This window comes from Macrosteles quadrilineatus, unplaced genomic scaffold (genome assembly GCF_028750875.1).
Source record: "Macrosteles quadrilineatus isolate MER2022 unplaced genomic scaffold, UCM_ALF_1.0 Scaffold_2__2_contigs__length_208266976, whole genome shotgun sequence".
NCBI lineage: Eukaryota > Metazoa > Arthropoda > Insecta > Hemiptera > Cicadellidae > Macrosteles > Macrosteles quadrilineatus.
This window is the reverse complement of record NW_026542595.1, coordinates 115132955-115146235: the sequence shown is the minus strand read 5'-3', so window position 1 is coordinate 115146235 and position 13281 is coordinate 115132955. Positions and strand designations below refer to the sequence as shown.

Genomic DNA, 13281 nt, shown 5'->3' with positions numbered 1-13281 from the left:
GTCATCTGAGTCCCAAGCAATTGTATCTAAAGCACTCCCTCTTGTCAAAACTGTAGAACCAACCATTGTAAATATTATCAATAGTGTTAACGGTGTTAATGAGACTATATCTGACAGGGTCAATCGTATTGAGACATCAATTAATGTCTCTGAAAAATGGGAAAAAGTAAAAAGGAAAAACAGGAAACTGAGTAAATCAAATGTTAAAATGTCTTGTCACAAGCAACCCGTTGTCAACTGTACTAATCGGTTTAAAGTTCTTGGGAGGGAAAATAAAAATGTAAATGATGCAACAATATGTAATTCATCAGGGAGGTGGCTACTTAAGTCACCTAAACATCTTGTAAAACGAACTAGACCGGCTGTAAAGCCTACTAATAACTCTGCGGGTGAGCATTGTGCCCAGGGACCTACAGTGGTCAACAATGGTGAGGGGTTATTCAAGGGGAATTTGTTGATTGGGGACTCACTCTTGAGGTTCTCAGGGGGGAAGTGTAAACAAAATGGAGTTGTAGTTGATGTAAATCCGGGGGCAAAAGTCACTGACATCAAACAAAAGCTGATTAATCACAGTTCTGACCAACCTGATCTAATTTATTTATTTGTGGGTACTAATGATCTTGTGCTAGGGTATAATGGAGGGCCAGGATATAATGGGGGGTGGGGGAAGAAAATGGTACTGCACTCGATGGCCGACCTTTTGTGTACGGCCAAAAGCAATTTTCCCAAAGCTAGAATCTTGTTGAATAGTGTCTTAATTCGAAATTACATAGGCCACAGAGCCCTTTCCCTCTTTAATGATCAATTATTTCTCATGTGTAACAATTTTGGGGTAGAATTTGTTAATGCATCACATGTTATTTCTAAGCGTCATCTGGCTAAGGATGGAAGGCACCTTAATCAACGTGGGAACCGTCTTCTCGGTGACTTCATGTTTCAGAACATATTTAGCCCGTATTGTAAGGTAACTTCTTGGCCTTCTTTGGAAGAGAAGCCCAGTGTATTGTCAGTTGAGCCGTCATGTTCTTCGATTGCCCAACCAATTTCGGAAAACTATGTGTTTCAGACCTCTCGAACTTCAGGATAGCACATGTTAACATCCGTTCTCTGAATACTGGATTTGAAGAGCTCTGTGCAGTTGTAGAGGATTTTGATTTTGATTTGTTGGGAGTCACAGAGACGTGGTTGTCTCATGTAACGTCTTCTGATGTATATACTATTCCTGGTTATGATATGGTTAGAAGTGACAGATCTTCTCACCTTGGTATGAGTGGAGGTGGTGTTGCCTTGTATATAAAAAAATCTGTAAATTTCCGCTCAATACAGCTCTGCAATGTTGATGATCGTCTTGAGTACTTATGTGGTGTTGTTTCTTTGAAAGAATCAAAGCTTTGTGTTTGTTTTGTATATAGGTCACCTTCTGTCCCATATACTGTTCTGAGTTCATTGTTGCATGGCCTGTTCATTGACCAGATGATGGAGGTAAATGCTGTGATTCTGCAGGGTGACTTAAACGTGAATCTCATGGAAAATCTAAAACCTGATTCCAAGTACTTGTCTTCTCTTCTTCAGTCCATGAATCTGAGTCAGCTTATAAAGGAGCCTACTCGTGTCACTCATCTGACATCCTCCCTCATAGACTTGATCATTGTTGACAGAGACCTGAAGCTGGAGGTGGGAATGGTTGATACGTCAACTATTCTTGACTATAGAGGGAAGAAAATAACTGATCACCGTTTGGTATTTTGTGACCTCCCTCATAAAATGGCCAAAAAGAAAAAGATTAAATTTGTGTCTTACAGAGATTTGAAAAATATCAACATAAAACAGTTTGTTGAACTCGCATCAGTAGTTGACTGGGACTACATTTCATCTCTCAATAGTGTAGATGACGTTGTACTGGCCTTAAATGAGAGGATACTTCTAATTTATGATTTATGCGCTCCGGTCGTGAGGAAGCGAGCTACGAAGAAAAAGGCTCCATGGAGAGACATGAGTATTGCCGTTCTAACAAAAATAAAGAACAAATCAAGTAAGATTTTTATGAATCACAGGAACGGTGAATCAAGAGCGGAATATTGCAAAGCAAGAAATAGGCTCAATTTAGCTATAAGAAGGGCAAAAAAACGTTTTCTTGAAAGTCAAGTACAGGGTAAAGATCCTAAAAAGTTCTGGGCATCTCTGAAAGCCACTGGGGTGTTGGAGTCTGCCGATGATAAAGATTGTTCTTTTACACCTCAGGAACTTAATCGATATTTCTCTACAATGGGAACTAATAATAACAATAATTGTTGTATTAGTGCGGAAAAATTGAACTTTTATAACCAGAACAGTAGTAATGATGTGAAGAAGGGGTTCTCTTTTAAACCTGTGACTGAGGATATTATCAAGGCAGTCATGAACAACATCACCACCCGTGCCGTGGGAACGGATGGAATTTCTGTCGACATGATCAAGTCTTTGAGTCCGTACTGTGCCTCAGCTATTTGTCATTTAGTAAATCTGTCCTTGGTTACAGGATGTTTTCCTAATGTTTGGAAAAAAAGTATACTAATTCCTCTGGCAAAACAATCAAATCCTACTTCTGTTTCTCATTTCAGGCCCATTTCTATCCTCCCAGTGATGTCTAAGATATTAGAAAAGGTTGTTGTTGAGCAGTTGACATTTTTCTTGGAATCTGAGAATATTCTTCCTGAGACTCAGTCAGGCTTTCGTAAAGGTTTCAGTACGAGCTCTGCACTCTTGAATATCATGGATGAGCTGTTATCTGCTAAGGATAGGGGTTGGCAGAGTTTTGTCACAGGTTTGGATTATTCACAAGCCTTTGATTCGGTGGATTTTGATCTTCTGCTCTCTAAACTGCGGTTTTACCGATTTGATGTAACCTCTGTGGCCTGGGTTTCCTCTTACCTAAACAATAGGTCCCAACAGACTAAGGTTGATCTGAAAGCGTCAGAATTTTTGCCAAAGATTAGAGGTGTTCCGCAAGGTAGTTGTCTAGGGCCGATCCTTTTCTTGATTTACACTTCCGACCTTGGGAGTCAACTGAGGTATTGTGCTATTCATTCATATGCAGATGATACACATCTTATCGCTTCTTTTCCATCTTCGAATCTCCTTGACGCGATCAGGGATGTGAACTGTGATCTGAGTGTGGTTAAGCAATGGTCTGATGATCATGGGCTGCAACTAAATCCTGATAAGTGCTCAGTTTTGCATGTCAGTAATTCTTCTCTGCAAGGCAGACTGAATTCTAATAGGGGTAGTATGATGATTTCATTGGATAATATGCCTTTATCACTTTGTTCTTCGTTAAGAGTCCTTGGTGTCCATCTGGATGATACTCTTAAATTTTCTGAGCAGGTGAGCCGTATCTGTCGTGTTGCTGTTGGCAAGTTGAGACGGTTGCACAGGTTGAGGTTCATATTGCCTACTTCAGCAAAACTTCAAATAGTGCAAGCAGTGGTTTATCCATCTATTAGCTACTGCCTCTCTACCTTTTCTGGTTGCTTAACGAAAGAAAAAATCAAAATACTGACAAGGCTCCAGAATAATGCACTGAGGTTTGTTTATAATTTGAAGAAATTTGACCATATTAGTGAATTTAGATTGAAATCTCATACACTATCCATACAGCAAATCTCTGATCTCCAAACATCAATTTTGGTTCACAAGACGCTGCTGACAAACCAACCTCAGTATCTGAATACCAAGTTGGTACGAAGATCTGAGGTCTGTGGGCGCAGTACTCGTCAGGAAGGCTTGTTGCAGTTACCGCGGGTCAGAACTGAGTCGGGGAAAAAGGCCTTTTCCTACTTTGGACCCCTGGTTTACAATGCTCTACCATCAGGGGTAAAAGAAAAAGGATTAATGGTATTTAAGAAGAATGTTAAAGATATGCACCTTTAGTTTTATTTTTTAAGAATGTTTCTTTTTAATTTACTTGTATATGACAAAAGTTTGCATGTAAAACAGAACTTTGTATCTGATGTACGCTGGATAAATAAAGACGTTATTTATTTATTTATTTATTTTATTAGAACTGTTTGACAACTAAATTTGAGTGTCCGTGACTGGAAAACTGCCTCCCGGTCTCTGACGTCAATATGACGTAGCACCCTGCTTATGGGGGGGTAGTTTTCCGGGGGGCAGTCTTCCGGCGACCCAGGCTTACCTCTACAGATGGGGAGTTCTTTTAATCGGAATCACATTTATATACACATACACATGTACAAAATTTAAATACTACATGGTCACTTACCACTTAGTTGGTCACAAAGGCAATTGATTACCAGTACCATAATTTGTAATTCCTTCGGACAAGCTAGCATTATTTTAGGCTATTTTAGCTAAAATATTGTGTGACTTTGTGAACTTCCCTTAAATAGTGTGAGCCTAGCTTACCTAAAAATGAAACTAAAACAAAGAACAACAGCTTTTCATATTTGTCGTGAGAGCACAGAGAAATAAGGTACAGAGGAAACATTCAATGGTACACTTAAGTGGTGTCTAGCTCTAGTGCTGGTGTCTAGGACAAAGTCCAACACCGCCCTCTCGCTGTCCAACAGAGTAGAGGGGGTTTTTTAGTGAGTAGTCTGTGATAGATTCAGGAGTCTCACACTACAGGCTGGCTACCTGTGTGCGTAAAAGAATTTTCCCTCCTCTCCCTTAAAAAAAAAATCATGTACTACACTGCTCACGGTGGAGGAAGACACTGTACCCTGTGCTATAGGAATTATCGCACAGTGCTCACCGCTCGGGCTCTTCCTTGCTCGGCACATATATATTTCTGGCATAACATACTAGAACCTAAAGCGCAAGCTCGTCCCGGAAGCGAGTTTCCTTTCTACCTTAGTTCTCTAAATTAAAATCTATGCCAACTCACCCTGCCGTTGCCGGTGACAGTTCCGACAAAGTTGACCGGACATCTCTCTCTAGCAGCGATCTGCCTCAGCAGGTCAGCGTGGTCGGGTCGGCACAGCAACGCATCATTCTCCTGGTACTCGGCACCCCACAATTCCAGCGTGCTGATGCTCGGATCTCCGAGAGTGAAGTGCTTGCTGAATATAACGGCTCCTGCAGGCTCCACTAGCTCCTTCAGCACGTTACCTAAGAAATTGACTAGTGGTACACTTCAACTTTATACGCAAAAATAGTTTGATTTACTTTTCATAGAAATATTACCCCCCACAGCAAACCTGAATACAAAGTGAATTTCTATTCCCATTGGATTTTCATTTTTCACTACCTTAAAATTGTTACATTTATTTCCCCCTTAAATAACATCAGGTATTGTGATTACTTAGGTTTGCTGCTATAGGGTAGGTAATAAATTTTAGGTAATAATTGACTTCTTTCCAGTCAAATATTATATTTGATACATATATTGACAAGTTACAAATCAAAGAAGTATAAAATAAGAAGAACAAAACAAACTGAAATACAGGTGGCACTGAAGAAGAAGAAACATCATGATTTAGTCATTTTCATTTAGTTAGTGACAATAATAAGACAGTACTGGCCAGCCTATACAGTTTTAATCAGTTTTATCAATTTTTACTCAATTTTAACTATTTTGTCGACATGAAAAGTTTTAATTATTGTGATTGTGACGGTTTTTTAAAGAATCTATTGACATACCACAATGTATTATACATTGATGATGTGGTTGCATACAAAATGACCTGATGAAGTTCTAAGGAACAGAACTAGTCGTCATACCAACAACTGTGGTTGGATAAGGTAATAATTTTATTTTATCAATAATAAATTGTGTTCTTTGGTAAAATATAAGTAGCTTAATATGAAATAATTTTGCCAAATTTTTTTCAAAATATATATCCATAGACAAGTAAACTACAACAGTTTACTAATTTTTTATAGAATAATTTAGTTTTTTTCTCTTAAATAACCATTAACCAGTAAAACATTTAGGAAAGTTCTATATTTTGAGGGTCAAAAATGACAAAACCCCATTTGTACTCCATTAAACCTTGCTCCAGTGAGTACGAACACAAGTGACTTGGCGTGTAAATATTATTGGACATTAGTATTAGAGGGTACAGTTTCTTAACTGGGCTATGCTAATATCGATTGAAACTATTGAATTGAAAATATTAATAATCAATATCAATATTTTTAAATATATCTATTATAAAATTAAACTATCATAACCTAACCTAACCAACCAAACTTGCTGATAATGAAAAAATCGCATGAAGGTTTACTAATCGAATCGATAGTTTCAATCGATATTAGCATAGCCCAGTTAAGAAACTGTACCCGTATTAGATAACTTCTTGAACAGCATTGTACGTGTTATTAAATTTACGGAAAGTAAATAAGAGAAACGTCTTATAACACTTAAAAGATATATATTAAAAGATTCGCCTATTGGGTCTGATGATGATTGGAGTGTCCAATCGAAATCGATCACCACTTACCATCTTTTTTGTATATTTACCGTCTTGTGAGTAACAGTATAAGCGTAAATATATCTTTTAAGTGTTATAAGACGTTTCTCTTATTTACTTTCCGTAAATTAGTATTAGTGATGTAAGAAGATGTAGAAGAACCTTTTACATTTGCTGAAGAATTTACATTTGCTGTGGAAATGTAAATAGAGCAAAAAACTACATCGTCGAGATCACTCACATAAAATAATACCTAAAACACTCACCGTTACCGCCAGCTCCTTGGTCGTGAATGCTACATATCGGGTTACCCCCAGGATTCTCGACGCAGGCTCGAATCACTCGGTTCAATTTCTGCTCCATCTCCGCGTCTCCTCGCTGGACCGCACCGAAATCTAACTCTGACTGATTATCTCCTTGAACCTGTGAGCAAGAACACAGTTTGGGACGTTGAAATACACAAATACAGTAAAATGGTCAGTAATGTTATACAGTACATTTAAAGTTTAAATTACCTGAGGTGAAAATCATATCAATTTATGCAACTTGTCAACTTTTACCTGAAACGTTCATTTTCTAATTTAGATAGGAATTTGCCATCAATCTCTGCCACAGATGGTGAAAATCTCATGAGTTACCTGACGGGATCGAACCCACAATCTCAAGGTGCTATCTTAACACTCTAATGTAGTTATTGCAGCACAATCGTTTACAAAATTAGTCAATTTTCAGTTAAAATTCCCATCAGTTTGGTTTCGGTTCAGGTTTTGTGTCATCGATTGTTGGTTTTCAGAAATTTTCGGTTTTAAATCAAATTAACACCCACTTATACAGAGTGTTATTTTTCAATCGCAATCCAAATTAAAAGTACTGTGAGACACATTAAATGACAAGACAAGCTTGTATGCTTATATATTGGTATCCCTGTTTTCTTTACTTCATCGCCGATCAGCTGATTACTAGGACTAGCTATTGTTGCGTCACTGTTTACATGGCAATTTCATTATTTCATTCCAGATAGGAAAATAATATTTTTCACAGATAGCAATGATTCTGAATTATAATTAAATAGGAGGATTAAAAAACGTGTCAGCATCAAGTTACCTGTACGGAACTAGCAGATCCTCCTCCGACTCCGATCCTGTACACGGGTCCTCCTACCTTCACTACCTCCATACCTGTAACAGTCAGGTTTTAGGTTCAAGACACTTTATACAAGCGAATTAAATCTGAACTATCTAGTAACTTTATGATCAATGTCTAAAAGTACAGTAGAACTCCAATTATCCCAAATTCCAACCATCCCAATCGCACATTTTCAAATTAATTACCAAAGAAAGAAATTTTAAAACCTATAACTATAGTAATAAGAATCGTTATTACAACCGGGCAGAAGCTGTGATCCCGACAAAATCTTGAATATTTCCCGAGGTTACAGAAAATCACCACCATCGTCCGAGATCACAGCAATGGTGGCAAAATTATTGAAAAAACTCTCTTCCTTAGTTGGAAATGCTGTCAGTGGCAGTGAAATATTCTAATGTTTTGTGTATATAGTGTAAAGTTGTGTGTTTCTTGTGAAAATCAGCACTCTTGTCCATCCAGGTAATCCAGCTATCCATCTATAATGTTTATAGGCAGGGGGAAAAGTCATATACACCGGTCAGGTTAGGTTGGATAGACTAACTAGGTAAATTTAGAAATAGAGTCAATTAAAAATGGAAGGAGTTTCCCTTACTCCTGACAAGTAATGTAGTTCAAACACCATAGGACAAGTCTATTAGTTTTATTTTTCAATTAAAACAAGTTACCTAACTTAAAATATATCTCACCTTTCTCTGGAGGTTCCTTGTCTACTAGCCCCGCCTCCACAGCCCCGACGCCCCCGCTAAACATGATAGGTTTAATCCACTCTCTCCGCTGTCCTGTCGCGTCACTAAGGCCGAACGCTCGGGTGAACCCACAAACCACCGGCTCTCCGAACTTGTTGCCGTAGTCGGATGCTCCATTGCTCGCTTCCACCAATATCTCCAACGGAGACGCGAGGTTGGGCGGATATTCTGCTCCTGCGTCCTCCCACGGTTGTTGATAATCTAGAAGTAAAACTTAAGTTACATTTTTCTTGAGGCAAAGAGGGTTAAGGTATTATCAAAAATTACAGTTTACGCCTACTAGTTTTAAACCACTGAACAAAATTAATTTTTGAAAGTTGTTTGTGCAACTAGTAATCAAAGAAGCAATCAAATTAAAACAAATTCAAATTATTTAGTATAGTAATATGGATTCTACAGCAAATTATTGATGATCTTATGCAACAGCTTTAATTTAAAAATACCCCCGCCGCAGCAAACCTGACGCCTAAGCGAATTTCCATTTGGCTGAATTGATTTTCAATTGATCTATTTAAATAACATTAGGTTTAACGAGTACCTAGGTTTGCTGCTACAAGGAAACTAATAAAGTGTGTGTTTTAAGTAAAATAATTATTGCTTAGTATAAAATGAATATATTTGCCAAGTTTGATCAAAAGATATCCATAAACAAGCAAACTACAACATTTTACAATATTCTCCATAAGAATAACATGGGAATTTTAAATTTAACATTTTTTTAGTTTTCTCCGTAACCAATAACCGTACAAAAACACTTTGATATACTGAATTGTTTGTTTTTTTAAGCTCTTTAAGAAGGTTTAGAGAAAAATTGGGAAATTTTGTGTTTTGAGGGTCAAAATTGAGAAAAACCAATTTTTACGCCATAAAACCCCCCATAAAACCCTGTTCCCATGGTCCGATCATGCTGGATCGCGAACTCATTCAAGTTTATCCCGCCTTACACCTTCAAACCAAATTTCATCAAAATCGGATAAAAATTACTCAAGTTATCGTGTTCACGGACACATATATATATATATATATATATACATATATAAAAATTTGAACGAGTGGTGTTTTTGGCCTCTGGGGACATCAAAATGAAAAAGTAAATCGGTCCCGGGCCTAAGTCTTACCATGAGACCTACGGTAATAGCTACTTCCCTATAGGGAAATTCGCTAAAATGACTTATGGTGAGCTATAGCAACTGTTTTGACCCATCAACCTGGTCAACAAAAAATAAGCTATGAAATAGAGTTTTGGACACTAGCGCATTCTGTGCCGGGCTCACACAACTACGTTCTTTTTTAATAAAAAATTGGCGACAGCTGGTCCATATAGATGGGATGTCTACTTCTGTATCGAATAGTCAATGGTATTAGCCTACAGGTTTTCAACACTTACACAGTTAAAAACGAAGAAGATTCAAGTTTGTTTGAGCTAGCTATTTTTTATAGTTAGACTGATGTTTTACAGCTAAATTGCAACAAGTTTAAAATTTCAATATTGCTATCCGCACAAATATTTGCGGAATATTTTTTTAAACAAACACGTTTTTCATAGGGATCAAATCCTGTCCTGAAAATCGATAAGGAAATATAAATCTCATTCCGAACAAAAAGTTTAATCCATTTAATACCTAGTACACTTGAGTATAACAAAACAGCCAGCCACCAACCTGGTATCAACAGGTTGCCGACGCAGTACCCTGCAGTCCCTGCTATACAGTGTCCCCCTCTACCCACGCCCTGCACGTCTCTGATACGACCACCCGTGCCTGTGGTCGCCCCACTGTAACAAATCATCAACTTTAGTAATATTTACGTGAAACACATGTCATCTACTTTTGTAATACTTGCATAAACAGATCATTAGTTACAGTAACTCGTTCGCTGTGGACGTTGAATTAATCCAACGTGCCTTCCTAGCGTTGAAAAATCCAACAGACACATTTGCAATTGGTATGTATGTATCCAGCTAATATGTGACATTGTTGAGACTTCTCCCACTCTTAGGGAAGTTCTTTTCTGATGTTTTGATATTTGTGGTTAAAAGATTTGACACTCCGATACGAACGGGCGATAGAGTTTAATGCAGCAGTTAGTTAAACATTTCAGAACAGGAAAAAACAGAGGAAAAAAAGAAAAAGATAATTTAGAAATGTAACAAAGTGAGATAAGACAATTCATAGAGAAATAGACTTGGTTAAACTACTTTCAATATCACTTTCCAAACAGTTAATACGGGGTTAATCACACAGTACATTTTTTACTTACCTAAATGGAGCCACTCCGGTGGGAAAGTTATGAGTCTCGGCAGTGAAGGCAATGTGGGTAAGACCACGGGAAGTGATAAACTTACTCGCCGTGTCTACAGCGGACGGACGCAGTCTTTCTAGCTCATAGCCTTGGATGGCACTGAAAACAAAGCTATGTCATGAACTAGGTAATGTTACGGCTAGGCACTGCAGCATGAAATGTTGTAAACGCACCAAACCAAGAGATTTGTAGGGGTAGAACAGCAATAAGTCAGAATCTTTAGCACCTACGAAAAACTTTTAAGAATTAGTCTAAAAATCAGGATCTCACACATGTTTTATCCTGTGAAAAATAGTCCAAATATCTTTTTAATGGTTTGAAATTAACCCAGCTGTCCTTGATCATTGTGATTTTAATAAATTATTGATTCTGGTTAAGGAAACAGCTGATCTTTGTAAGTTATGCAAAACAATCTTAATCTATTCCACACTTTCTTATTCTTTAATCATATTCAGCTTAATAGTATTGTGTTGCTGTTGCTATATTAACTTGTGCTTTCATGAGTGGAAATTGGATGAATAAGAAATTGCTTTTCACTCAAAAACTTACCTACTGTTATCACTGAATTTGATCACGTTGTTTTGGTTTGTTGAATCTTGAGTTTTAAAAATCATATCCAACAGCGAATCAGGCATTTCTTTCTGGTTGATTATCATTTTACCCTGAAAATTATGATAAAAATTAGCCTACCAATCGAGCACCTAGGTCATCCGAAATAATATTTCTTCAAAGAAATATAAGAAATTGAATTCTTTCTTTCATCAATAAGATTTGGCATAGGCTATCATTTTAAATAATATAGAAACTCATTTTCAAATACGTTAAGGTTTGCAAATCACGTGATTAGGGGTCAAGCAAAATCAAGAGTATTTGAAAAAGACACTTGTAATCAAGGGTGACTTGCTATTCAGAGTCTTGTAATAGATGCGTTAGTTAACGTTGATGAATTTGTTAACGTTGATTGAAATAATTTGATGATCTTTGCAAGCTATAACTCACTTTGAAGAACCAATGCCGACTGTGCTCCGAGTTAGACTGAGCCAAGTCAAAACACTCCACACTCGTGGGGTTCCTTTTGAGTTTTTGGGAAAACAACTCGGTGTAAAACTCAAGGTCCCAATCGTCAAAAGCGAGACCTGAAAATAACAAATTCCATTAAATCCTTTTCTAGAGTCATTCACTATGGTAAGATGGTGAATTATAAAAAGTAAGTTGTATAGATCAAAGACACTGTCTTAGCGGTAAAAAAAATGTTTGCAATGCTAGGTTTAGGGAATTGTTGATCATGGCACAAGAAACAAAAAAAACCTGTCTATAAATAGCAATAATATCACACTGTCATAGGCCGAATTTCCAATAACAGGTTTGAGGTAAGAAAATTGTTTTTAGGGAATAAGCTATTACCGTAGGTGTAATGGTAAGACCTAGACATAGGATCGATGTAAATAATCATAGGCCTATGCAATAGCAATGTAGTTTTAAGTAAATTTCCACGTTATTCAATCCCAAAACTAGGCGGTCGACTTTGGCCTACTAACTGTCAAAATGCTTCAAATATTGCAATAAAACAAACCTAGTTTAGCGTTGACTTCTTCAAGTGCTTTTCTTCCTTTTCCCATCACATCTACGGAAAACCAAGGTTCCGGGACGATTCCATGGTCGAAACTCTGGATAGGCTCGAGATATCTACACTCGGTCATACGGTCGTGAAGAGCTCCAACCAGCTGATATAAAGATTAATATTTTAGGAAGTGGACAAATTTATTAGCATACATTAGAGTGAATTAAACATAGTATAAAATAATATACAGACACAAACTTTTTAATATTTACATTGTGTTGGAATAAAACGTGAGCAATGAGCTCTTAGGCCTACCCAGAAATAATTAGCTTATTTTTAAAAGATCGTTTTATATTAAATGAGATTAAAAATAGTTCAATTTTATAATGATTGACTTCAGCTTCTATTATATTTAAAATAGATTTCCACCGACCTTGTAGTTGTAGAAAGGTGTTCACGGCTGGGGTACCCCACCTGCTGGCGTCATGTCGTCCTGTCCGGGATTGCACTGCACACTTTTTAAAGTCTTTAGAAATAGTTTATGTACACGAAAAAATAAACTTAAAACTCACTTCTTGATATAAAGCAAAACAAAAACGATCTTTTATGGCCTAATGAGGGTTGAATTTGATTTGTAATGAGATATATGATAAAACTGTTATAGCGGTGAGCGTATTGCTGCATGAAAAAGTGACTTAATGTCGAGAGGAATAGTAGCGGACTGTGCCGCGGCCGGGCATCGTACGATGGAAAAGTACAAAGGTCGGGAAATTCCATTCTTATCGGCCGGACATGGGTAGAAAGATAAACGGTGAAACCAAAGCTCAGGGCAATGGAAAAATATGCGTTGAAATAAAAATAATATGCTACACTAAATGAAATTGATATCTAACATACATATTATAAGGTTTCAAAACGTTGTGCTAAAGATCTGACCTGATTTTCCAATGTTCGGCTGATGTCAAGGCCTTCTAATTTCCAGTAGATGAGGTAGCGAGTAGAAACTTCTAGCCTAGTAACCCCCGTTAAGCCTATGGACCTACAGATCGAGACGGCGTTGCTGGAAAACGCTGTGCAAAAGTTCAACCTGAAACAACTTTTTTAAATGCATAGT

General features: G+C 37.3%; 1 protein-coding gene across 1 annotated transcript in view; it reads right to left on the bottom strand.

The window, feature by feature from the left end:
* The window catches only part of LOC128987163 (phosphoribosylformylglycinamidine synthase), a 28978-nt gene that overhangs the window by 12965 nt on the left and 2732 nt on the right, over positions 1–13281 (bottom strand). Inside the window, exons 3-12 of the mRNA XM_054407900.1 lie at positions 13104–13254; positions 12180–12330; positions 11606–11742; positions 11156–11268; positions 10565–10705; positions 9967–10079; positions 8246–8506; positions 7518–7591; positions 6680–6836; positions 4886–5109 (exon numbers count right to left, since the gene is read on the bottom strand). Coding sequence (XP_054263875.1) covers positions 4886–5109; positions 6680–6836; positions 7518–7591; positions 8246–8506; positions 9967–10079; positions 10565–10705; positions 11156–11268; positions 11606–11742; positions 12180–12330; positions 13104–13254 — 1522 coding nt within the window. The remainder of the gene's footprint in view (positions 1–4885; positions 5110–6679; positions 6837–7517; positions 7592–8245; positions 8507–9966; positions 10080–10564; positions 10706–11155; positions 11269–11605; positions 11743–12179; positions 12331–13103; positions 13255–13281) is intronic.